The 23,367-nt window shown below is 40.2% G+C and overlaps 2 protein-coding genes across 2 annotated transcripts; one reads left to right on the top strand and one right to left on the bottom strand.

Annotated features, from left to right (window-relative positions):
- Nucleotides 1-885: 885 nt before the first annotated feature.
- Nucleotides 886-3,199, bottom strand: tp53rk (TP53 regulating kinase). Its single transcript, XM_088937442.1, has 2 exons — nucleotides 2,872-3,199; nucleotides 886-1,494 (listed from the first exon to the last, which is right to left on the bottom strand). The coding sequence occupies exons 1-2, from the start codon at nucleotides 3,095-3,097 to the stop codon at nucleotides 1,010-1,012; spliced, it is 711 nt and encodes a 236-aa protein (XP_088793568.1). The 5' UTR covers nucleotides 3,098-3,199; the 3' UTR covers nucleotides 886-1,009.
- A 2,988-nt stretch (nucleotides 3,200-6,187) lies between these two features.
- On the top strand, nucleotides 6,188-12,562 carry slc2a10 (solute carrier family 2 member 10). The gene is made up of 5 exons (XM_088937247.1): nucleotides 6,188-6,191; nucleotides 6,935-8,257; nucleotides 10,118-10,240; nucleotides 10,689-10,824; nucleotides 11,987-12,562. The coding sequence occupies exons 1-5, from the start codon at nucleotides 6,188-6,190 to the stop codon at nucleotides 12,081-12,083; spliced, it is 1,683 nt and encodes a 560-aa protein (XP_088793373.1). The 3' UTR covers nucleotides 12,084-12,562.
- Nucleotides 12,563-23,367: the final 10,805 nt, after the last annotated feature.

Here is a 23,367-nt window from a genome sequence, read left to right as displayed (position 1 = left end):
CAGCAGCAGAAAGCGAATGAGCCCAGTGAAAGACGTGAAGAGCCAGGGAACCTGGTGATGTAGCTACGTTCTGCAAAGGATACGGCGTTCTTAGACACAACCCTTTTGACCATTTCTGCATGACATCACTTGCTGTAATTTCTGAATATACGACCTCTGAGAAGATCTACTGTCTAAACGTGACCTTGTCATTACAAAAGCACCTGTAAGCTGCTGCAGAGAAAAACAGCAGTTCTGTACAAGATGTGCCCATCTAGTTTCCAAGCAAGCTTCAGAGAACAACATATCATCAAATATAGTATTGGAAAATAGTATAGAAATATAGTATTTCTGTCCGAACTGTGACATGACAAAATGTATTATATATCTAGATTTTAAAATAGTAATAGGCACACAATGGTTTCAAATACAAAAATACATTTTGTCTTCTCTCCTAGTAAAAGAAACAGGAAATATTTTACATTTTGCTCCACATTCCCTTCGTCGACATCATCCAGATCAAAATATAAAGATGACTTAATAGTATTAACACTGGAAACTCAGAGAGATTGACCAGGCTGCAACTTCTAAAAACATGTTCTGTGAGCAGGAAGCAGTGGATCAAAACATTACGTTTCTTGATGCTGTGAGGAAAAAAAATCGGGTTAGGCCACTACAATTTCAGGACACTCCAAAGAACAAAAATGAGTGAACCGCACTTTAAGTCTACTGCCAGTTTTAAAGGTTCAAAGAAAAGGCTTACTCCTCTCCTTACAGTGTTACCAAAGTCCATTTTTACAAAGAAATCTTTTTTTTTAACTTTAGGAGGGCAAAACGACAACCATTAAAGAGCTAGCTGCCTGTTTTTTTTCTAACAACCCAAAAAGCGAAGCAACACAAAGAGTACATAAAATGTTTTTTTTTTATTGTCACCAAAATCAAGTCTCCTGATCCCAAACTGTCCCACAGCCCCAGTGCTGATCCTGATCTCTTCATGCCCCTGGGAAAAGCGCCCCATGAGACCCTCGTCTCAGCCCACCATCGACCTTTTCCTACCACGGAGTCTCACTTCATCCAGTTTTTTGATGACGGGAGACGACTTCTTTGAGCAAGCGGCGTAACTTTCCAGCAGCGCCTCGAAGAGCTCTTCCGTGTTGGGGTGGGTGCTCAGAAACGCCTTCTCTAACACGTACAGGTCCACCCCTTTGTCCTCCGGCAGGGCCGAGATGTAGCTCAGCCCAAAGTCGATCAGCACCAGCTCTGCGTGGCCGCCGTCGGCGTCCCCCCTCAGAAGCATATTGGAGGTGGTCAGGTCTCCATGGACCACATCCTCGTCGTGCATCTTGGCCAGAATCTGCCCCATCCTCTCCACTAGAGCGTGAAGATGCTCGGGGTCTCTGCCGCAGGCCCGAGCGCAGTTGAGATGGTCCCGCACTGTGACCGCGCCCACAATCTCTTCAAGGAAGATGCAGTGGGAGGTGTAGTCGACAAAATAAACTACCGGAGTAGCGATGCCTGAATGAAAGGAAAAATAAAACAGATGCAAATACGTCCAGTCCAGGAAACCAGCCACTCATGGGACTAAATGTTGTTGTTTTTTCTTAAAAGGCTGTCTAATAATACCTCAATAGCTCAAAAATGTCCATTTGGTTTTGCTACTTTAAAACGAACCGTTTTTCTGCTGGACTACACATGAGTGCGAGTAAGTTGATGAATTTTAAAAGGGAGAAATGCATCAGATGAATTGGACTCTAAACCTTTAAGTCTCCAACACATTTGAGCTGGGTAATGGGATACTTCACATCTCCCTTCATTCTAATAATGGAAACGCATGCTGTGTACTTTGATAGACAAGCTCCTGTGGGTGCTTTTCACAAAAACAGAAGTGGAGTCAACAGCAAAGGTCTTCATACTCGTTTAAGTGGTAATTCTGAAGATGTTTAATTCAGAGACTACTGCAAAAACAACAATAGTTCCTGGAAAAAACACTGCAGACCACAGGGCGTTTTGGAAATGTGTACCCACAGCACAACATCAGAGCTGTTTATCAAAATCACTTGCTCATCTATAACGGCAAGCACGTATTTACAGAGATTTCAATGTATAATGCACTTGCAGACATTAGTGGGGCCAAATCAATGTTTTGCCTAGACTGAACTAAATGCACCAGTTCATTACCTGAATGTCTGCAATACAGGCTTTAAAAAGGACACGTGGAATCCTGTTCCTTACAAATTGAATTATCCAAAGAGTTTGAAACAACTGAATAAAATAGTGTTACGGAAATTAATTATTTAGATCAGGATTATTAGGAATGGGTGCTACTATTGTATCATATGGCTAAGAAATTAATTGCAATATTTAAAACATAACCAAAGTAGGATAGTCCCATGTTATGACTTCAGTTGAACAGACGTGACGCTACCTGTCACATCACGTTTTTACCTTTCTCTTTTGGTGACCCTCTGTACATCCGTGAAAAGTATATTTTTACAATTATGCACAGCTTATTTTAGATTCCATGATTACAATGCTTCTGGAGGGGGTGAATTCTGGGGGCTGTTATCGCACTTGTTAAAAAACGTAATTTGCCTAATTGTGGTACCCCCTATAGTACCAGTAATAGTCACCAGGAACTATTGGGGAGCTGACCGCTCAAATGTGGTATTTCTTTAATGCTTTTACTAAACGTCCGTGGATTTTCACCAGAAACTGTGGATCACGGTGTTAACAGCTTGTGGAAAGTAGACCGGATGATCCAGTGAGAAAAAAAGGTGTTTATAAATGCTCGTTAGTACTCTCATTAACCCAACAGGCCCTGGGCTGACCCGCATGTACAAGTGCACACGGGTCTGCCTCACGGCAGTGTTACACCCCTCCGTCTGCTCGCACCTGCCTTTCTGCAGCGCAGGATGGACCGCACCTCCTGGACGGTCCTGCGGTGAGTGAGCTTCTCGTCCAGGGACGGGTGTCGGTACCGCTTCGGGAACCGCTCCTTCACGATCGCCGCTCTGCCCAGGAACTGCCCCCGGTACAGCCGCGCCTCGGCTCCCTGCTTCACCACCTCCACTCCGTCCAGAAACGGCCGGGCCGCGCCGCTCGCTTTCTCAAGAGCCATTCTCGGCACCGTTGCGTTGCTGCTGGAGGGAAAAAGCACGACCCTGTCTTTTTGCTGTGATCTAACCCTGAGTGACAACCACTACTTTCTCCATCTGCCTTGAACCCAGGCACGCTTGCGCATTCGCGCTACTTCCGTTTCCGACAGTGGGCGTGCTGGCTTGCTGTTCAAACAGATCACGCTGTCTTCTGCATAAAGTCTAGGCAGCGGCTTAAAGTATCACTTTTCAGGAATAAAAAAAAAATAGGTGACATTATTACTTCTGATGAGATGTGTTACTACGGCGCAGTTTTGTATTATTAATAACACGGAGCAAAACATAATTGTTGTAGACGCTGCTACAACAATAATAAACAATTGATGTCACGTTTATTAACCAGTTATGCGATATATCTCAGATGAAACTGCTGGAATGGACATCTGGGTTGTCTTAGAGAAGATGCAGCTACATTGCACAATTACAGGTTATGTGTGGCGGTGTCTCCAGCCAACACAAGAATGCTTGCAAAACCCCGGTTTGAAGGAGGCTAGGAGTCACACAATCCCTTTGAATTTGAAGTCAAAATGTCGGCCCCTTGCGGGCAACATTCACATTGGCATCTTGCAATCCGAGAAGAAGTTTGTCGGGGTCTGTGCCACGTAGCATCAACTTCCTGAAGAAGTTTGATGGATTAGCGGATAGCTGGGGACTGCGGTTGGAAGCTGCGTTGTTGGCGGTGCAACATCTTTTGATTTCCATGTCCTGAAGACAAACCTTTTGAAAGCACAAAAATAACAAAATTCTGTGATGACTGCAATAATCATCAAACTTGAAGCAAGGTGGAGTTAGAACTGCTTTAAATGATATGTCTTTTAACAGCAGTAAACTCTTTCTCTTTAACGGTTAAAGAGTTTTGCTGGACGAGCGCAAATTGTTTAGTTTGTGCCTATTGTTTATTTGAATTGTTTTGTGTAATTTTGCTCCTTTGGCGTCAGAACAAAATGTAACAAGACTTATCTTTGTTTAAAAATATGTTGAACTGTTCTTCAGGCTGAAAGAAATATTTTTTATTCTATTTACCTCTAAGCAGTGATTGGTCAAACAGCTTTTTTGCTTTGCAACGTTCCTCTTATCCTCTTGTACAAATAGCAAACCATTTGGGTTTTTTATATTTAGGAAAAACAGTGGATAATGTTTTGAGTCCTCTTGATGCAAACTCATGAAATACCTTCGGTTAATGGACTGTTTTTGAGGAAATTGTTTACAGTTGATGGAAAATGTAAATGCTTTTGAAAAGCTCTTTTTGCGTTTGGGTTTGCTAGCCGGCATCAAAGAATGTAAGTCATTTACAGTAGGCCTGAATGTTCAAGAAAATAGTTCTGTTTAGCAAATATATAGGAAAATATGTTGTTGAAAATAAGTAACAAACATACAAAGGTGCATTAACAGTATACATTTAAAAGAAAACAAACACGTAACTGTGTATCATTCAATTTATTGTAGTTAACAATATACTGAGTTGTTTAATGTTACATCCAGGAAAATAAAATCTAACTGGAGTAAGCTACCTTTCGTTGAAGAGAAAAAGCAGTGTATGGATGTCTCAATGTAATCGCGTTCTAAAAAAGCACTCTAATTCTGTTAGCAATGTATTACCTAATGACCTAAAAACTGTTAATGATAGCTAGTGCTGTACTTACTGTATGTTAACAAACTGTTCTTCAGAAATAGGTTGGGATGCCTAATCGGGAATAAGGGCTTTCTGATCGGAGATACTGTACAGTACGTGTATAGCAGTTTAAAAGCAGCAATAAGCAACGGCACGATTTCTCCTCAATATGTTGAAGTTTACTTATAATATTTTCCCTCACCTGTATACATTATAAAATATATATAGTTTGGATAGTACTCATTTGTTTTTGTTATAAAAAAAAAAGCTTGGGGCCTCCAGTCTCTGGAGTGGAAGTTCCTGGGTTTGAATTGGACGCTGCTGTTGCACCATTGAGCAAGATCATCTCTGTGAATATAAATAGATACTTTGTCTCCTGCTGTGGAATTTAGTCTTTGGCTTCTCCCATAAAAATACAAAACGCACAAGTAAAACAAAAAAGTCACATAAAATCACACAAAGTACGTGAAATCAACAGTAAAATCAACATCACAACAGTATGTGATACATAAATAAATGGATAAATAAATAGGTGGTGGGGGGACATTCATTGAGCAGTTTTATTGCAGAGGGGACAAAAGACTTCTTATTAATGTTTTTATTTATAAGAATATTGTTTTTTAATGTTATTTTAAAAAATATTTTTTATTTTAATTTAATAAACCTGTGAAGTATAAGCTTTGAAAAGCTCAGTGATTCTAATTCATGAAAACGTGTGTTCATAGTTGCGCCGTAAAATTAATGTGCGACATGGCGCATGTTCTCTGACATAGCAACTTTATATCCGTGTTTGCATGTGTGGTATTACACAAAACGAAATAAAACAGACTGTCAAAACAAAAGACAACTATAATACTGTACATTGTAGGGATTAGCAGTTGTTCTTCCTCTTCCTCGGTGATGCCTGGCCTGAGTCAGGTGCTATGGCAACTAGACTCAATAACCCTGGAAAACAAGGGCCTTGGCTGAGATGGGCGCAAACACTGTTGTATAATTCTCTTCAAAAACAAAATTAAAAACTAAACCATTAGCCGCATTTCCTTTGAGTGATAGTTGTTCTGAAGTGGTCGGGTTTAATTAAATTATGAGCATCAACAAGTGAGTTGTCATAGCTACAAAGCCTCACAATCTCATTAGCTTCTCTCCCAGCCCTGTCTGTGATTTGAACTAGAGTATCACTGCTTCTCCACTTAGAATTCTTTAGGCTGTGATATTTTTAAAAACCTCTAAAAAGAGGTTAGAAAAAGAGAACAGTAATATTCCTCTTTGTGCACAAAGAAAGAAAGTCTAGCTTATTTGGGCCCTTTTGCTAAATCTATATTTTTTTGTTTTTTTTTGCTCAATAGGTTTATCGTTTCTTGGATAACACCGGGCTCTGACAAAAGCTGACACGGCTTGAAATGCCCGTTTTTAAAGTTACAGAGTTCTGAAGCCAGTTACGATGGGTAAGTCACTCTTATTCTTTTTTTTGTTGTTGTTTTTTGTTCTTATGTCTTACTCTCAAATAGAAAGCTGTGCAACATGCAGTTGTCATTGGAAATCAGTTTTAGCAATGCTGATTATAGGGGGAAATGATGTATATGAATAAATATATATAGTCCCTGTGTATATATATAGCACTTATCTATTAGTGATTGAAAATTTCTTTTTAAACCGAGAATCCTATCATACTGTGCTATAATGAAATATTTCTAAACTTTACTAACATGAGTCCCATTTTAACATTTAAGTCGTGCAGCTTTTGAGCCTGGTAGTCTGCAGAGGTGTTTCAAGGCCAGGATCAGTCGTGACTGTTGTGTTAATAAACTTTCAAGTCTTGCACATGTGATATAACACAGTGACAAATATAACCGAGATCGAGAACTGGACTGACTGTTACCAAATACTCTGTACAAACCTAGAGAGGGGATGAACAACAGCAGTCCTTGATTAAGACCTCAAAATATAGGTGATCTGCCTTCATAAACCTAGGCTGTAGGCGTGCGTTGTCTTTACTTTCTGTTATAAAGCCTTTGACTGCAAATGTTGAACTATGAAAGGCATGCATGTTGGAGACCTTGAGTCTTATCTGAGCAATAAATGTTGATTTAAATTCAGATAAGTGATTTGGAGAGCGAATCTCTTTTCGAAATTCCTTACTGTTGACCTCAGAATTCCATCCATTATTTTGCCGTGTTCCCGCCGTTAGGTTGCTCCGTCTTGGTTCTGGCCTCAGCAGTGTCTGTCCTGGGCGGCCTGGTCTTTGGATACGAGCTGGGCATCATCTCTGGAGCCCTCCTCCAGCTGCAGCCGGAATTCCAGCTGAGCTGTTTCCAGCAGGAAGCAGTCGTGAGCGCCCTGTTGCTGGGGGCCTTCTCGGCCTCCCTGGTTGGCGGCATCCTGATAGACCGGCACGGCCGGAGGAACTCCATCCTGCTCGGCAGCCTGCTCATCCTGGGCGGTAGCCTCCTTCTGGCTCTCAGCAGGTCCGTCTCGGCGCTGGTGGGCGGCCGCATCGCCGTTGGCTTCGCCATGTCGATCTCATCCATGTCCTGCTGCATTTTTGTCTCGGAGATGGTCAGGCCCAGGCGGCGGGGGCTGTTGGTGACTCTGTACGAAGCCGGCATCACCGTCGGCATTCTGGCAGCCTACGCCATGAACTACGCCTTCTCCGAGGTCAAAGAGGGGTGGAAGTATATGTTTGGGTTGGCCACTGTCCCATCCTTGGTACAGTTCCTCGCTGTTCTCTTCCTCCCATCCCGATCTGGAATGCCACTTCAGGTATCCCAGGAGGCCCCCAGCCAGAGTGGCCTCATCCAGCTGTCCTCAGCCGAAGAGATGGAAAACGGCGGTTCCGCCAGAGTCTCTGACCAGTACTACAGTTTCCTGAACCTCTTTCAATCCAAAGACAACATGCGAACCAGAACCGTCATCGGCCTGGGCCTGGTGCTGTTCCAGCAGTTCACTGGCCAGCCCAATGTGCTCTTCTACGCCTCCACCATTTTCCACTCTGTGGGTTTTCAAAGCGACGCCTCTGCAGTCCTGGCCTCGGTGGGGCTGGGCGCTGTGAAGGTCGTGGCGACTCTAGTCTCCATGAGCTGCGCCGACAAGGTGGGCCGAAGAGCACTGCTGATTGGTGGATGTGTTGTGATGTCAGTATCCGTGACGGTGATTGGACTTTTGAGCCAGCACACCGCCATCCATGCCAATAAGACCTGCAGCGGTGATGGTGATCACCTTAAAAGCAGCATATTTATCACTGTGAAATCCACTGAACCTACACCCTCAAATAGTTCTGTGTATCAGGTTTTGATTCTGAGCAACAGCAGCGTGGAAAAACCTAAAGGCAGTGAGAAATCTTATGGATCACTGGATGTTTCGGAAACCTATTCATCCTTTCAGTCATTCTCAACAGATAAGACTCCAGAGACATCGGTTTCCACCAGCCCTGTGGGATATGGAATACTGAACTGGATCAGCTTGCTCAGTATGATGGCATTTGTAAGTGCATATTCAGTCGGATTTGGACCAAGTAAGTTTCCATCAACATTGATGTTTCTTTCTGTCTTTTTCGGAGTTGAACAGGTCTGTCAAGTAACTTTATTAATCACTGGTTGATTATTGTCATGTTTAAATAGTAGTAATAGTATTATAATGGCACAGTAATCCATCTATTTTATAACCATTTTATCCAGTACAAGGTCACGTAGGAGCCGGAGCCTATCTTGGCAAGTAATGGGCACAAGGCAGGATGCAGTGTGGGGATGCCAGTCCATCGCAGGACACACACAGACATTCACACCTGGGCCAGTTTTTCCAGAAGCCAATTAACCTACCATCATGTCTTTTGAGTCTGGGAGGAAACCCATGCAAACACAAGAAGAACATACAAACTCCACACAGATAGCACCGCAGGAATTGAACCCAGGGCCCCAGTGCTATGACACAGCAATACTAACCACTGCACCACTGTGCTGCCTCCTGCACAGTAATATTTCTGAAAACACCATACTGTAGTATAATCTAAAGCAAATAGCAGTGAAACTGTTGTTTTCAATTGGAACCACTTCATGGTACTTAAAGAGTTTTCTAAATAAGAAGCAGTAACTACATCCTGATCTGAGAGTAAGGCTGGTAAGGAATGACAAGGAAGTAGGAATAGGAATAATTGAATGTCACCACGGTTCTAAAGCCTTTGACTAAATCAAACTTTGATTGCTGTTGAAAGTTGAAAAGCTCTGCTAATAGAGTTTAAAATTAGCTACACCCAAGCAGTCCATTTTTCTTAAGGTGGCAAAAGAGAAATGTGAAATTCTTGAGTGGCAGACAAATGTATGTAGTGAAGTATTCTGAAGTGAAGGGAGGGGTAACTATCTGGAAGCAAAAAGAGGTGTTGGAAGTTTTTATATTAAACGAACATATGACATTTATTCAGAGTTTTCTCAGTTGATTTCTGATTTTCAGAAATCGGGATGGGGTGGGAAGGAGATCAAATTAGTTTCGAATGATGTAAAACTGTTCACAGGGTGAGAGCAGTAGTTTTCATCCTGGGATGTAAAAGCATAAAGTCGGATATAGCCTGGCTGAGTCAAGATCCAAGTAGTGCTGCAGATTAATTACTTAATTTTTCAACCTGAGCAACTGACCTTCACAGATATGAAAGAAACAAGCAGAATGTCATGCACCTGAAGGAATAAACACAATCTGCTTCCATTCGTGTTTGGAATCTAATTTATGACATACAGCACGGTAGACCTCTGCATTACCTAATGCTGGTCAGTTGCCACCAAATGAGTCATGAGAAAGCAGTGTTGGTCAGCGTATGGAAGATCACACTGAGCAGCGTAATCCAAGATCAGTTCAATGTTCCAACCCATCCGCCAAACACAAGTTACAAGCCCAGCACTTGATGATTAATTCCTTTTTGCTCGAGGCTGCTTTTTCTTTTTCTACTGAGTCAAAAGTTGCTCTCAGGTATAATACGAGATTTTTAATTTGCAGTTGTCAAGCAGGTCAGACTTTTTATTGCAGCTGGATCACACTCTCTTTTCTCTTGTGAGATGTGGGAGGACAGAGCCTGAATAATCCTATTGATTTATCCAAGGTCATCACCAAAAACCAAAATATTGGACTAGAACCACATACAGTATCTATATATTTTATTCATATTAGTCATACCATGACTAGGAGCAACTAAAAGCTGAAATTAAAGCTTTACTTTTTTTTTTAATTCAAAAAAAGGCAGCTTGCTCCTTTTGTCTGAGAAACATTTAATTCAGTTTTTTCTGTTTCAAAGGTCTAAATACAAATGTCCTTTTTTTCCCCAGGATGTAATGCTGTGTGACGCAATGTAAACACTGTGCCTTTGCTTTTGTTTTGCTGGAATGTACAGTGACCTGGCTGGTCCTCAGCGAAATATTTCCAGCCTCGCTGAGGGGAAGAGCCTTTGCCTTCACTAATTGCTTCAACTGGGCAGCCAACTTAATTGTTACTTTTACCTTCCTGAACGTGATTGGTGAGTTATCAGGCGTATTCATGGTAATGTGGCCTCTGAAGGGGTCTGTGTGTGGAGCGTGTGTGATGCTTTTCAAGTCATACACAAGTACATGCTAGCAGTAACCGCCTTGTGAAATGTTCTTAGGTTTGTACTTGATGAATGCCATTAAGAATAGAAAGTTTCCTTCTTGCAGCCATTGCTAGGACTATACTGTCAGTTGAGAGGCACAAAAGTAATTTAGGACTATGGAAGTGTAATTTGCCTTTCTTGGCATGAGCAACCCATTTCGTTGCATAACTGTCTTTAAGCTGTTGCATTATCTTTTTTTCCCCACAAAGGAGTCCAGAGTTGTTTCAGTAATATCAGTCATTTTGTCCAACAGCAAAAGACGTAATTCAGTTCAGATTTAACAAGGTCTTTTGGAATGGAGTGCAGAGCCCACCATCTGTATTATTCCTTTGACTAGATACTCTAGGCCTGTCCTGGACCTTCCTGCTCTACGGATTGACTGGAGTCCTTGCTGTTCTCTTCATCTACTTCCTCTTGCCTGAAACAAAAGGGAAATCCCTGGAAGAGATAGATAAGGAGCTGTCTGGAAAAAGGTACATAATATTTGAAAAGTAACACAAAAGTAACAAGACAGGATAAGTGAATTGTACATATAAACAATGTGGACTATAAAATAATGGGTCCAGCTTGATATTGCAAACTGAAAGGCTGTGGGTTTTAGTCCTTACTGCAGAAACTGCTGATTTTTGTTGTTGTGTTGAGGTTCTTCGGCCCAGTATGATATTACAGAGAGTCTCCCAGTCAAGTAAATGTATGCATGCAAAGTATTGGGCACTGCAGAGCTTACAGCATATCAATGGATAAATGGCTCTGACGGGTCAGCGTATCAGATCAACACATCTGCAAGTCCTCATGCTCTCCTTATGTAATAATCCCAAGCCTTCAACAACCACTAACTCCAAATTGCGTGAGACTAACATTTTATTCACAAATGGGACCAAATTGTACAAACCTGCGTGCCAAAGCTTTGTGTGTATTTGTCTGTAACTGTGTGGACATTTATACACAAGGAAATGTCTGGATGAGGCAACAGGAGACCAGGTTCCTAACCTTTATTCTTATGATTTCAAAGCATCTCAAACAAGTGCAAAGGGAAGCTGCCTTTTAGAGCAGAGCTGTCCAGTCGTGGTCCTTGAGGGCTGGTGTGTCTACAGGTTTTCATACTAACTCAGCTCTTCATGAGCTGGACCAGCTGGAGTCTGGCATACTGGACCGATTTAACAGTTTCTGTAAGCACTGTGGTTTTATAGAGACTTTAAAAAATCAACAGACCTGCTCCTCCAGGACCAGGATGAAATACCCCTGCTTTAGAGCTACTTAAAATCGATAAAAGGCTAAGTTGAGTGTTCTGAAACAGCTGAGTCACACTTTTCTGCTTTGTATTTATGCTCTGACATTTGCAGTCCAATTGCTTAGAATATTAAAAAAAAAAATTAAGCCCAACGGTGGCATGAAGTTTTTAATGCTCAAGGAGATTTCCAGACATATTTATAAATTGATGTTGGTTAGTGTCCTCTAATGGTAATCCTTCACTGACGGCATCATAATGTTTTTTTTAAGAACTCTCCACCTGTGAAAACATGACAGCACAAGATGATTCATTTTCTTGATCAATGAGGAAAGCATTACATGAACCTAGCTGCGTTATTTATTGACTCAAATTCTAATCTTGGTTTGGGTTGTTGTGTTTTGTAGGTTGTATAACAGAGGTTGGTGCGGCTATGACTGGGGCAAGGAAAGCATTTCTTCAGCCAGATATCAAAGAGTGGAGCTCACCAGCTCAACAGAGTAGCAGCCTGTCGAACTCAAGCTGTGTTTCTGCATATAATGTGCAATAGAAGATTTCCTGTCCTGAAGTGCAATAAGTTGAATAGTATGTGTTAGCCGAAGTGATTTAGATCACAAAGGTTTATTTTTTCTATTTCTTAAAATACCTAATAAAAAAAAAGGCCAAGAAAAGATTTATTCTGCATGTACCTGTATTTATACACATTTTATACAAGATGGCAGTCTGAGCAAACATCTGAAGTGAATTACTGTACATACAGAACGTAAAAACAGAAGAAATGAGATGTGGCCCATTCAGCCCATTGAGTAGTTAGTAGTTAACTCATCCAAGGATATCATCCATTGGGTTTATAATGGGACAGCCGTTGTTTAGCCTGTGAACCTCCGAATTTGTGAATTTTTTGTGATCTGCTGCGTCCAGGTTTGTCCTGGATTCTGTAACTCAAAATATACATTTAATGCCAGAATACAACCTAAACTGGGACATTCAGGCTGCAGTGCATGATAAGCCATCTTTAATACTTGGGGCATAGTACACTACATTTGGTGCGATGTGTCTGACTTGACAACATTCAGGAATAGATATGAGTAATCAATGCAGATATTGAATAGTGCTGTTCAATGAACCCATTCAGCCAAGAGAGGCTGCTATCGTTGCATACCGAAACAAAAGACCAAAGATAATACTGATCCAAAGAGTTCAGCACCTTTACATATTGATTGTAACTAAGCGGGGTGTGCTTTGGTGGGGAATGAGAGTGTGTTTCTACTGTATTGTGTATAGCCTTGTACGTTTCACACGAGTTCCATTCATTGAGAGGAAAAAGACTTTTTATGAATTGAGCGATGTGATAGAATGTCAGGATCACTGCTCAGAACCCTCCTTAAACCAGCAAGGAACTCCTTCATCTCTTCGGCACACGTACAGATCCATAACAGAAAGGGGGTCTTATAAAGGTTTCCATGGCTACCTCATGAAGGCTTGGTCTGAGTAAACCAGCTGCAGTTGAAGCGCTTTGAATATTTTCCCTTTGGTGGAGATAAAAACGTGCATACAGAGAATTGATGCTGCCTGAAGACATTATTAGGCTTCTTTATCAAAATGCAAAATGCTTCTGTCATCAGGCTTTTTTTTCCTCTTTTTCTTCATGACCTGTCCTATCATTAGTTTGTAACAATTAATATCAAATACCTCTGTGATTTATTCATTTAATTAAATTCTGTCAGTATTCTGTCAGTCCGATCCACAGCTGCGAGTTCTCTCAAGGCACCAATAAAATAGAGCTTGCCGCATTTAAGCTAGTTAAATGGACCTGTCTTGTTCATTGTTAGAGACAGTTTTCTCTCTTTAATCTTACTTTTCTAGCAATTTAAACCTTCTAGCAATTTAAATTCAGACTACATTATTATTTTTCACTTCAGAGTTAAATAATTTGATGTCTGAAGGGCAAATCGAATGGAGTGCCACATGGGGCAAGAATAAAAAGGCAAATCAAGAGGAGAAGGGAATGCGGATGGTTATAAAAGATGGCTAAAGATGACTTAAAGATGACTCTTCAGTCAATCTCGACCGCATATCTCGGCATGTTCCAGGGCTCTCCCATCGTGGACAGGCCTGATGGTGAGATTGCGCTGTTAAAAGCATAAACATGTACACAGAAAAAGAGCGAAGCAAAAATTAATGTGTGGGTGACGGGAATTTATCTGAAGCCTGCAGTCGCAGATTCACCATGGTGATTTCAAAAGAGGAGCTTTTGGGGAAAAAAGATTCGGGGGGGGGGGCTTGTTTTACACGTAATCTGACAATGGCAGTTTCCGCCACTAGAGGGCGCCTTTAGGACAGTTGAGTGAAAACAAGTGCAAGTATTCACATGCTGGGGCAACAGGGGGATACGATACGGCGGGTCTTAGGTTTTAGAATAGGTAAAGAGCACGGAGGAAGGGGAAGAGTCTTTCAGTTGGACCACTTCTTAAGAGTGAGTATTGAATGGTCAGCGCTTGCTCCTGGTCTTATTCAATAATGAAATGGTTCAACAGTGGCAGTGTTTCATTGCGGTTCATTCAATCACCCAAAGTTTATTTATCAAATGCACAACAGTACAGCGTGCAGCAGTAACAGCTGGCAATGAAATGTCTTTTCTGCAAGCTCACCGGGGGGGGGGGGGACAAAATAAAAAGCACAAAATTAAAAGTTACTAAATAAAGTTGCATAATAAGAGCGTGATAAAAATTAAATAAAATCAAACTCAATATAAATAGAACTGCTAACACCAGTTAGGGCACAGGTTATTTGTGGTATGAATTTGGGAGAGGAGAAGCATGGTTCACTCTCTGAATTAAGACGTGTAGCTACCTCAGGTGAGCTCAATCTCCCAGGAACCATCCGGACCCCAGGGCCCAGCCCAGCCCAGGCCAGAGGTTCCCCATATGGTGATATTCCATTTAGGATTATAAATGGAGAAAAGACCTGTGTACTGTGTGGTTAATGTGCTTTCCTCCACTGCCACATTACTGGTTAATAAGGTCTTGGCAGAGTCTGGTTTCAAAGTCATCTGTGGCAGGACAGTAACAGCAGGGGCACATGCAGACACTGTGCATATGTAAGGAAGACATTTGAATACCAGCAATTTCATGCTCCTTTTGTAGCTGGCTGTGAAGCCCAGGGAGAATGGCACACTTACTGTAATTATATCTTTTATTTATTAATTATAGCCACAGTCAGACAGATACCCAGCATGGGTTACCAAGACGAACTGAAGCAGACGTGATCAGGAGGTTATGAAATGTATTAGCGATTGCTATCACAACAACGTTGTCTTGAGATCCGATCTCAGTTGTGGGCTCAGGTTCCACAATTAATCATTTTGTTTGGAAGATCAGTCTTTTTTTTTAAAGAAGTGAATCGTTCTTTATTCATACTGTAATAGAAAGCCAAATGCCATTTCAGCTGGTGCCTAAAACAGTTTTATTCCAGGACCTAAAAGTTAGTTCTTACTGAAGCACTGCATTTGATAGTTAAAAAAGCCAGATTAGAAAACTTTGTGCTCCCGTTGATGTAATGTTTTTTTCCCACGCTGTGTGATCTCCAAAGCTACCTAGGGATTTCTTCAGGTACTGTATCCTAAATCAAATGATTCTTTTAACTCAAGGTGCAGTTAAACTAATTTAAACAATAATACTTTTTTTCCTAATGTATTCATTGGGAAATTGATTTAATAATCTGCCTCATTTACAGTATATTTTATCCACTGGTATATTGGAATATCTTTGAACGGTGCTCAAGCCGTTATTCAGAAATGACCGTCGAACACTCTGCATCACCCCTGTTTGTGTCTTCACTGTCTCAGTGAGAGATTGTAATTCCTGTAAAGCCTTCAGAATCGCCAACTGTAACATACTGTATTTTGTCAACTCGGCATGTAAAAAAATGAAAGTGCTCTTCCTTCGAACACCTTTTTGGCCTTTAAAGGCAATTTTGCCTGAAGGATCATGGTGTCCAAAGTGAAGCTGGATCCATTCTTAAAAGGGAGCTCAGAAGAAAACCTGTCAGCTTCAGGATAAAATCTCATGAGAATTACAAATTACACAGGACAGACGGAATGAGTCAATAAAGACATCAGAGAATGGGAAAACATTAAATACAGGGTCCCGTAGGACAACAGGCTTAAAGATATGTTTTTGAAAAGATATAAATTAACCTAAAGCTGTTCAAAAGAATATACAGTATTGTAGAAGCTTTGACTGATTTCCTATAAACGGCCCTAAGGAAGGGGTGAAGATGCCATTTGAAGAACTAAACCCTGTTATTACACTTAACAGCATTTTATGCTTGAAGCTCCTTAAATAGCTCATATCTTCCTGAAGATGTTGTTGTGACACTTCTGAGGGTATGAAATCGATTTGCATGACACGCGTGACATCTTTCTCAGCATCTTTCAGTGCACATCTGACAAACACACCACGTTGTGTTTTTCGTTCTCTATAACACTTTCAATTCACCTTTTCAAAAAAATAATCAAAAGGCAGTAACCTCAACACTGATTTAATTAGTTAAACTATAAACTTCATTTTTATTTCTGCAAACTTTTCAGACAAAAGGTTGGTAAAGGTAAAAAAAGGGCAGGACTATTTTGAAGCAGATGTAATAGATCTGTAACTAAATGAAGAAAATTATTAAGGTTTCTGTGGATACCATATAAAATGGCTTTGCTCCTAACTCAGTTTCCTGGAAACGGCAAAGGTATGATGTATGAAGACTAATCTCTATAGAAACACTGAACTGCTAATTATGATTCACTGAAGTCAATGGACACTATTATAGAGAGACCAACAGAGGAAGTGAGTCTTTCAAAGACAATATCTCAAAGACTTTATCAAACTCACCACTCTCAGGCATGAAAAGAGACCAAGAGTTTCAAATGTGTCAAAAGCTTCTTTTCTCTGCCCGAAGCATCAAACGTTGGAATAACACAAGCACGACGCTTTCTCTCAAGCACCTACTTCTGTTTACATTTCACTGCCAAAAATTAATACAGTACCTAGGACTCGCTACACCATTTTGAAAAATGTGTACAGGTGTGAATTTTGGTTTATGAAAGATTTCACTTAACTAAAATGTTTCAGGAGGCATCTTGCATCCTGCTAATTCTTTACCAATGTAAGCAAGGATTTAAGTAAGTTTTATTCTTATTTTTGAAGTTGCTGCTCAATCAATAATCTCATGATTGTGTTTTACTCCTGACCCGATTAACTCCAGTCTACAAGACACAGCTCCAGGGAATACTGTATGTGGAACCTCAACAACAAATCTTCTTCAAGTGCATTAAGCTTGTCACATTTGATGTCATCTACACAAGACATGTAGAATACATAGTCCTGTATTTTTCTGAAAAAGCACTGGGCAACAACTGAAACAAACAGAAACAGTGCAGTGATACATCATGAGCTGTTAATTTCATGCTGTGATGATCACACAGAGTAACAGGTATTTTTCTAAATGGTAACACGGGTGTCAGCCTATGCGTCTATGAAACAGGGTGTGGAAATGATTTTAGTCAGTTCGAATCAAAAGGGTGGCTTTCTTCTCAAATTCAGCAGAAACTTCAAACTTCCTTTTGGTTTTGCATCAAAAGATGGCAACATTTCTTTTAGACCATAACTTCCATGCCTTGTGAATATTCAGGGGGCAATATGTCTATAAAAGTGAGTTAAATAGATTAGGTTACATTTAATATTATGTATGATTGCAAAAAGCAGGCCTGTAAAAACTGAGAACAGGAGGCACGTCTTTACATAAGGTGTTGTGAGACACGAAAACAAGCTTCTCAGCTACTGTATATGGTCAAAACTGGCTTCTTTTGAGAAATGGCTGGATGAGATCATCTGAGAAGTTAGCTACTAGTAAAGAAAAAAGATAGATATGCTGAATGTCTTCTTTTGATCTGAAAACGTTACTGTAAAGTGTAACTTTTGTAACCCGAATAATCCTTTCCTCCAAGTAAGCTTGCAACCTCCCAAGTAATCCAACAACCTCCCCAGTGTGACTCTAAACATGAACGCAAGCCAGACAAAACGAATTTCTTTGTAAGAGAGGGAACAACAGCCAGTTTATAGACTAGGTGAAAAGATTTGTCTGTGGCAGTGGATAATGTTATTAAAAAATTACTATCGATCAGAACATTAGCAATGAGAGTTTAAGGGATTATCTGTGCTGGTGTAACTGCTGTGACTACCGATGGAGCACGTTTCTTGTAATTTTTTGATGAGAACAGACTGTGCTAAATTGTCTCGCTCACAATGGGACAATTGAATTAGTTTAACATCCTTTTCAATTATCATTATTCCTTCCATTTGGAATAAAATAGAAGACATTTCAGCCACTGATTAATATAAACTCTACCTTTTTTGTTATCTGGCCCTTTTACATTATTATTTCTTTTTTTAATACCACTTGTTAGTTTGACAGGAATAATCCCATCTGAATCTACTTAGCATGTTTTACGACATTCTTAATACAGCTTTGGAAATGTTAAAATCTCACAGTACTGCATTGTTTTGTGCAGTATCATATTGCAAAACACAAACTGTGCAAACACGCAGATATACAGAAAATGGTTCAGATTGTAATGACATCAGGAGTTTTAAGATGTTATCTGTCCTCAATAATAATAATACTTCTGGACAAGTGAGCAGATGTTTTTATGCTTTATTTCAGAAATACTTTAAAGCAAAATAAAAGAAGCATATTTTTCTCCTCCGTTCAGGGTGCGTTTTTATTTCTCGAATTATTTCTTTTTCCATGATCAGTGGCCACTGAAGCTTTCAGAGCACCGAGAGGAGTTTGTAAGACTACAGCATAGCAGTGCTGCCACACAGTCACAATGCAGTTTTTCCTGTTCAATCTCATTGGAAAAAAATAATTGACTAGAAAATTGTAAAAAAAAACCATGAGCTACATTTTAGGTAAAGTGGATACAGCCAGTAAGGCTCATTTAATGGGTGGCAGAAAGAGACAAATTGGCATTTGTCGCACAAATAGTATCTATATTTAAATCGGGGATTGAGCTTTCTAATTTTCTATGGGCTGTGTAGCTGTGGATGCAGGAGAGCTACCTGGAGGCTGTAGAGAGCGATCATTGCTCTAGAAATGGTAACATGTCCTGACAGCTAAGTTGGATACCACGTTTATTTACAGGAGCTCCAGCATTCACCCAGACAAACAGCATGACAGAGGGAAAGTTCAGGAAAAATAATGTGGATTTCATAAGGACATCTGACCACTCTTTACAAAAACAGGCCTCTGTTGAGTTCCACTTCATATAATTCAATATACTGTAACAAACCCAGTTATTGGATTAACAATAGCAATGTCCTTGTGCAAAGTTTGTTTATCCTGTCATAAATAAGTTCAACTACAGCTGAAAGAAATGGTTGTATACTGAATCAACACACTGTAGGAGGATGTCTAATGCTTATTACACTGTTTATAACAGTTGCAAAAGCTTGCAAAATCTACACCACAGGTATCCAAGACTCATCCTGAGGAGTTTTCATTCTAACACTAACATTTTCACAAAGTGTAATCCTCAGCCTTCAAATCTAAATTTACTGGGCTTGTGCTTCATCTTTAGGTAACATTTTAGAATAAGTGACTGGTCCTGTTTAATTCATGGAATATAGGGGAAGTCATACGAATAGTCCATAAATATATCACTCCCCAAATATATCACTGACCAAGCAGGAACAGGAAGAAGTTCAGTGCTCAGAGGCAGATTTTGGGGGACGCCGAGCTCCAGGTGAAGTGCTTAGTGAATTGGCACTGCAATACAGCCATAATATGGCTTAAAATGTTGTAAATTGAGCATCAAAAAATGAAATGACCTATGTCAAAAATGGGGGGGATTGTGTTCTTCACCTAGTCATCTATGTCGGCTGTGATATTGGTGACATGTCCCGTCCTGTTACTTTGACACAGTGTTTTCCTATGTTTCGCCACTAGTCATCCTGACATCTTTTCACTACATGTCTCACAGTATTCCTGGTAACATTGACCACTTTGTCCTCTACAGTGGACCCTATGGCTAGTTTGGTAGCCACACTTGTCACCAGAGGCATCTCCAAAGAGCTCTCTTTCACGCCGAGTTAGCGCTGATGTAAACAATTCTCAGCAAACAAACTTTGCATTTTGTGTTTGAGCGTCTAGATGACTTTGCTGTCTTTCCTCTGTCACTTTTAGTTGTTATTCCCCTGCTATGTCCTCCTATTTCATCTGACCTTCAGGCTGTACCAGCATCCTCTATAAATACCAAAATGCTCATGAGGTTAGACTTGAGGTCCTCAAAAATGTCACTAAGCTAAATGTACAAAACACACACTTTTTCAAACTAGAATCTACAGTTATCAGCTGCCACAATAGATGCTACACGAGTTAGATAATGATATTCCCAGTGTGACATTAGATTACAAATATCGAACTATTATATAAGGTGGCACAGGGCTGCAGTCGTTAACATTGTTGCCTTGCAGCCCTAATGATATGTGTTCATTTATGGACCTGGTTGCTATCTGCATAGGGTTTGTACATTGTCCCCATGTTTGTGTGGGTTTCCTCCACCTACTCCAGTTTCCCCCCAGAGTCCAAAGATATACTAGTATCTCAGTTGGCTTCTGAGAACCAATGGCCCTAGTTAGTGTGTGTCTGTGCCCTGCATTGCACTGGTGTCCCATTCAGGGGGTGTCCTGATTTGTGCCTGTTGCTTGCAGGTATATGCTCTGGCTCCCCTGTGATCCCGTATTAGAGTGGTTATAAATTGGATAGGTAGATAACTATTACACCCAGTGTAAACTAAAGCCAGTTTTCTTTTTTTTTTCATTTCTGTAGGATTGTCTGTCTTCATAACGGAGGTTTCTCTTGTCAGGATGGACTGCTCTTAATTATTTCTTTTTTTTTTACAGTTTGTCTCACATTTACTGATATTTTCCATCTCATGTGGGTTCAGTGCATAATTTATTTGAATAATTAAAGATATAGTTCCCTGCCAGCTTAATCTAGCTCCTTCAGCTCTGTTCTCCAATGATACTCCCAAAATTACTGCTCTTCGAATTAGGATTCCCTCTCCACCCACATACACATTGCTAGCATATTTTCACCATTTTATGAATTTCATTTTTCTTGTAGCCTGGATATAACACAAGTTCATACACATTTTCACCTATTTTAATATAAGAAATAGTGCTTCTTTATGGCAGTGCGGGAGTATAAGTATATGATAGAAATGATGTTCTTTAAAAAAGCGACTGTGTTGTAAAAGAAGAAATGTTGTTGATTATATTACAGCTTAAAGAAGAACTTTAAATTAAATAAAATCAACGCAGAAGTCAGAATCAGTTTGGGGGACTGTGCAGCCACAGGATTATGTGTGTACAGTTGACTTAACACAGCAGATGTGATAAGCTCATATATTACTATAAGCTTCAATGACAAAAGAAATTAAAAAGAAGGGAAAGACATTCTTTCTGAATCTCTGTCTCCGTCCTCTACATTGCCAAAGTGGTTTAGAGCTGTTATGCTGTTCATGGAGAAAAGTACAATTTTGTTCAGATTGATTCTAAAAATAATGGTTCTTCATCTGTTTCTTCCTCTGCCTATCTAGCTCTCTCTCTGTCCCCTTCTCTTTCAAAAAGCATACAATACCAGCATACAAATTCTGAGGCTCAGTATTTATCCTAGTCTTCTATTGTAAGTCCATGTTTTATTTATTGAAGTTTTTTTTCACTGCCCTGCATCTTAGAGCTCTCTTCCTTTGCATTTTTTATTATTTAAATGCTTCCCTCGTCATAAATCCATTAGAGAGGCTGTATATCTTCGGCAGACTAAAGAAATGTATTTACTTAAAGAGTCGTGTGTGTCTGGAACAAGTTGTCTCGGGGATGTTGGATCTTAATTATGGAGCAGACTCGCAGAAATGAAAGTGGAGTTGCAAACTGTGATACAGACAAGCGCTCTGATGTAAGAGAGTCTTTTCTGTTCTGAGCAGGCTACAAGTGGCATAGTACTACTGTATTAGGTAAAAGTATTTCCATTTCTCTAAGGAGATTCAGAGAAGTAACACGCATATAGTAAAGCTGTTATCCATCCAAATAAAAAAATACAATATTGTTTTCAGGCTCCCTGCTCCTCCCCCAAACAAAACAAAAGCAATTTCAATAATGGAGACTAATTCCAAATTTAATGGAGCTGTACAGTATATACATAACATATATGTTGGATTTTAGAGAAGAGATAAGATTATTTTTTTGGTTATGACCTATTGAAATAATTCTCTCTAGACAGGCATATATGAAAGCCACAATTGCTATTTACAACTTGTTTTTAATCTGAAGATGTTAATGCTGACCTTATTGAGTCAGATGCCTGCATAACTGCAGGTTATGCAACTACAAAACCTCAGTGTTTTTTTTCCATCTCTTCCCCAGTTGTTCTACCAGTTGTTAATGTTCCACATCCTGCCCTATATTCCCCCAATCACGCCAAGTGATGTCACTGAGGAGCAAGCACTTTAAAGTGGGGTGATAACTTTTTAATCTGACCCCGAGTTTCTAAGTCTGTTTGAGCTCTGAAAGCAAACACTGGCCACAGGGGTTTGTGCAAAGGGCAACATTCTGCTGCTTTCACAGTAGCACAGGACCGAAATGAGTATAATTCATTAATGTAATTGCCACGATTTCCTAATATGCAGTACAATGTGCTTTTTTCGGGTGCATGCGCTATATTAACTGTATAAATGCATTTATGTATACACGCATATATATAGCAAAACTAACCATAATTCATAGAGCAATATAAAGACATTGTAGTTATACTTAAAGAAATACTGTGTGTCTTCTTACACTTCCGCAGTCCTGAAAAAACATTTGCTACAGTACATGAGACAGGGGTATACACTATGGCTCATAATCTTCTCCTCATGGCTTGACCTATACTAGGCAAAGCCTACCTTACCAATAACTTTAATGCATCTAAATTTGACATTCTAAGCTTTTGCCATTCGTATTCCCCTTAGCTGTCACTAACTTTAAACCTCAAATCCCTGGGAATTACAGTGTTCTGTACAGATTCTTTCATTCATTAGGAGAAAGTGTTGATTTAAAAAAAATAAAAATGAAGAATGACTCAAAAGTCCCAATAATGGTATTTCATAGAGAGTTTTAACAATGTAAGCATGGGGTCAGAACTGCTAGGATTATAACCGTTACAGTTGTATAATAATAAGTAGTAGAAGTGATAAGAATATTAGTAATAATCATCTTTTACACAAGGCAAATCAACTCAGCCTCTGAAGTCAGTCAGCATTTTGCATCATATTATGAGGAGGGCTGAGGTGACTGAAGAGGGCACTAAATCCCTATTCCAGTATTCACACAGCCCGAGGACAACCAGTCTGCACATCACACAGCTGTCGAGCGCTGTGCAGGGCTCTGCCTGCCAATGAAACAAACTCCTTCAGTGAAACACATGCTGATGCTGGAAGGAGGAGCTGCCCACACTTTCAGACTGTTTCAGAGCATGTGTCTCCATCCTTTGCAAAGGCTTCAGACTTGAAACAGATCGGATCGTTGCGTCAAGCCACAGCCAGAGGGGAAAAAAAAACTTAGGCTCTGGATCTTTAAACCAGGAGGTGATGGGTTTGCATAAAGAGCTTCAGAGTCAGGAGGCTCTTTCTGGTTCGGTTTAAGGGGTTGGAGGAAGTCTCTCTTGGGTTAGGGGAGCCAGCTGGGCTGGAGGACAG

Source organism: Atractosteus spatula, chromosome 19, assembly GCF_055471065.1.
Source record: "Atractosteus spatula isolate fAtrSpa1 chromosome 19, fAtrSpa1.hap1, whole genome shotgun sequence".
Lineage (NCBI taxonomy): Eukaryota > Metazoa > Chordata > Actinopteri > Semionotiformes > Lepisosteidae > Atractosteus > Atractosteus spatula.
The sequence above is the reverse complement of the archived record's forward strand: the minus strand, read 5'-3'. Positions and strand labels throughout refer to the sequence as shown.

Excerpts from the sequence above, each read along its gene's own strand:
- tp53rk (XM_088937442.1), bottom strand. The coding sequence starts at position 3,097 with ATGGCTCTTGAGAAAGCGAGCGGCGCGGCCCGGCCGTTTCTGGACGGA. Across the intron at positions 1,495-2,871 it reads CCTGCGCTGCAGAAAGGCAG|GCATCGCTACTCCGGTAGTT; the intron begins GTGCGAGCAGAC and ends CCTTTCATTCAG.
- slc2a10 (XM_088937247.1), top strand. Across the intron at positions 10,241-10,688 it reads TACCTTCCTGAACGTGATTG|ATACTCTAGGCCTGTCCTGG; the intron begins GTGAGTTATCAG and ends TCCTTTGACTAG. Across the intron at positions 10,825-11,986 it reads AAGGAGCTGTCTGGAAAAAG|GTTGTATAACAGAGGTTGGT; the intron begins GTACATAATATT and ends TGTGTTTTGTAG.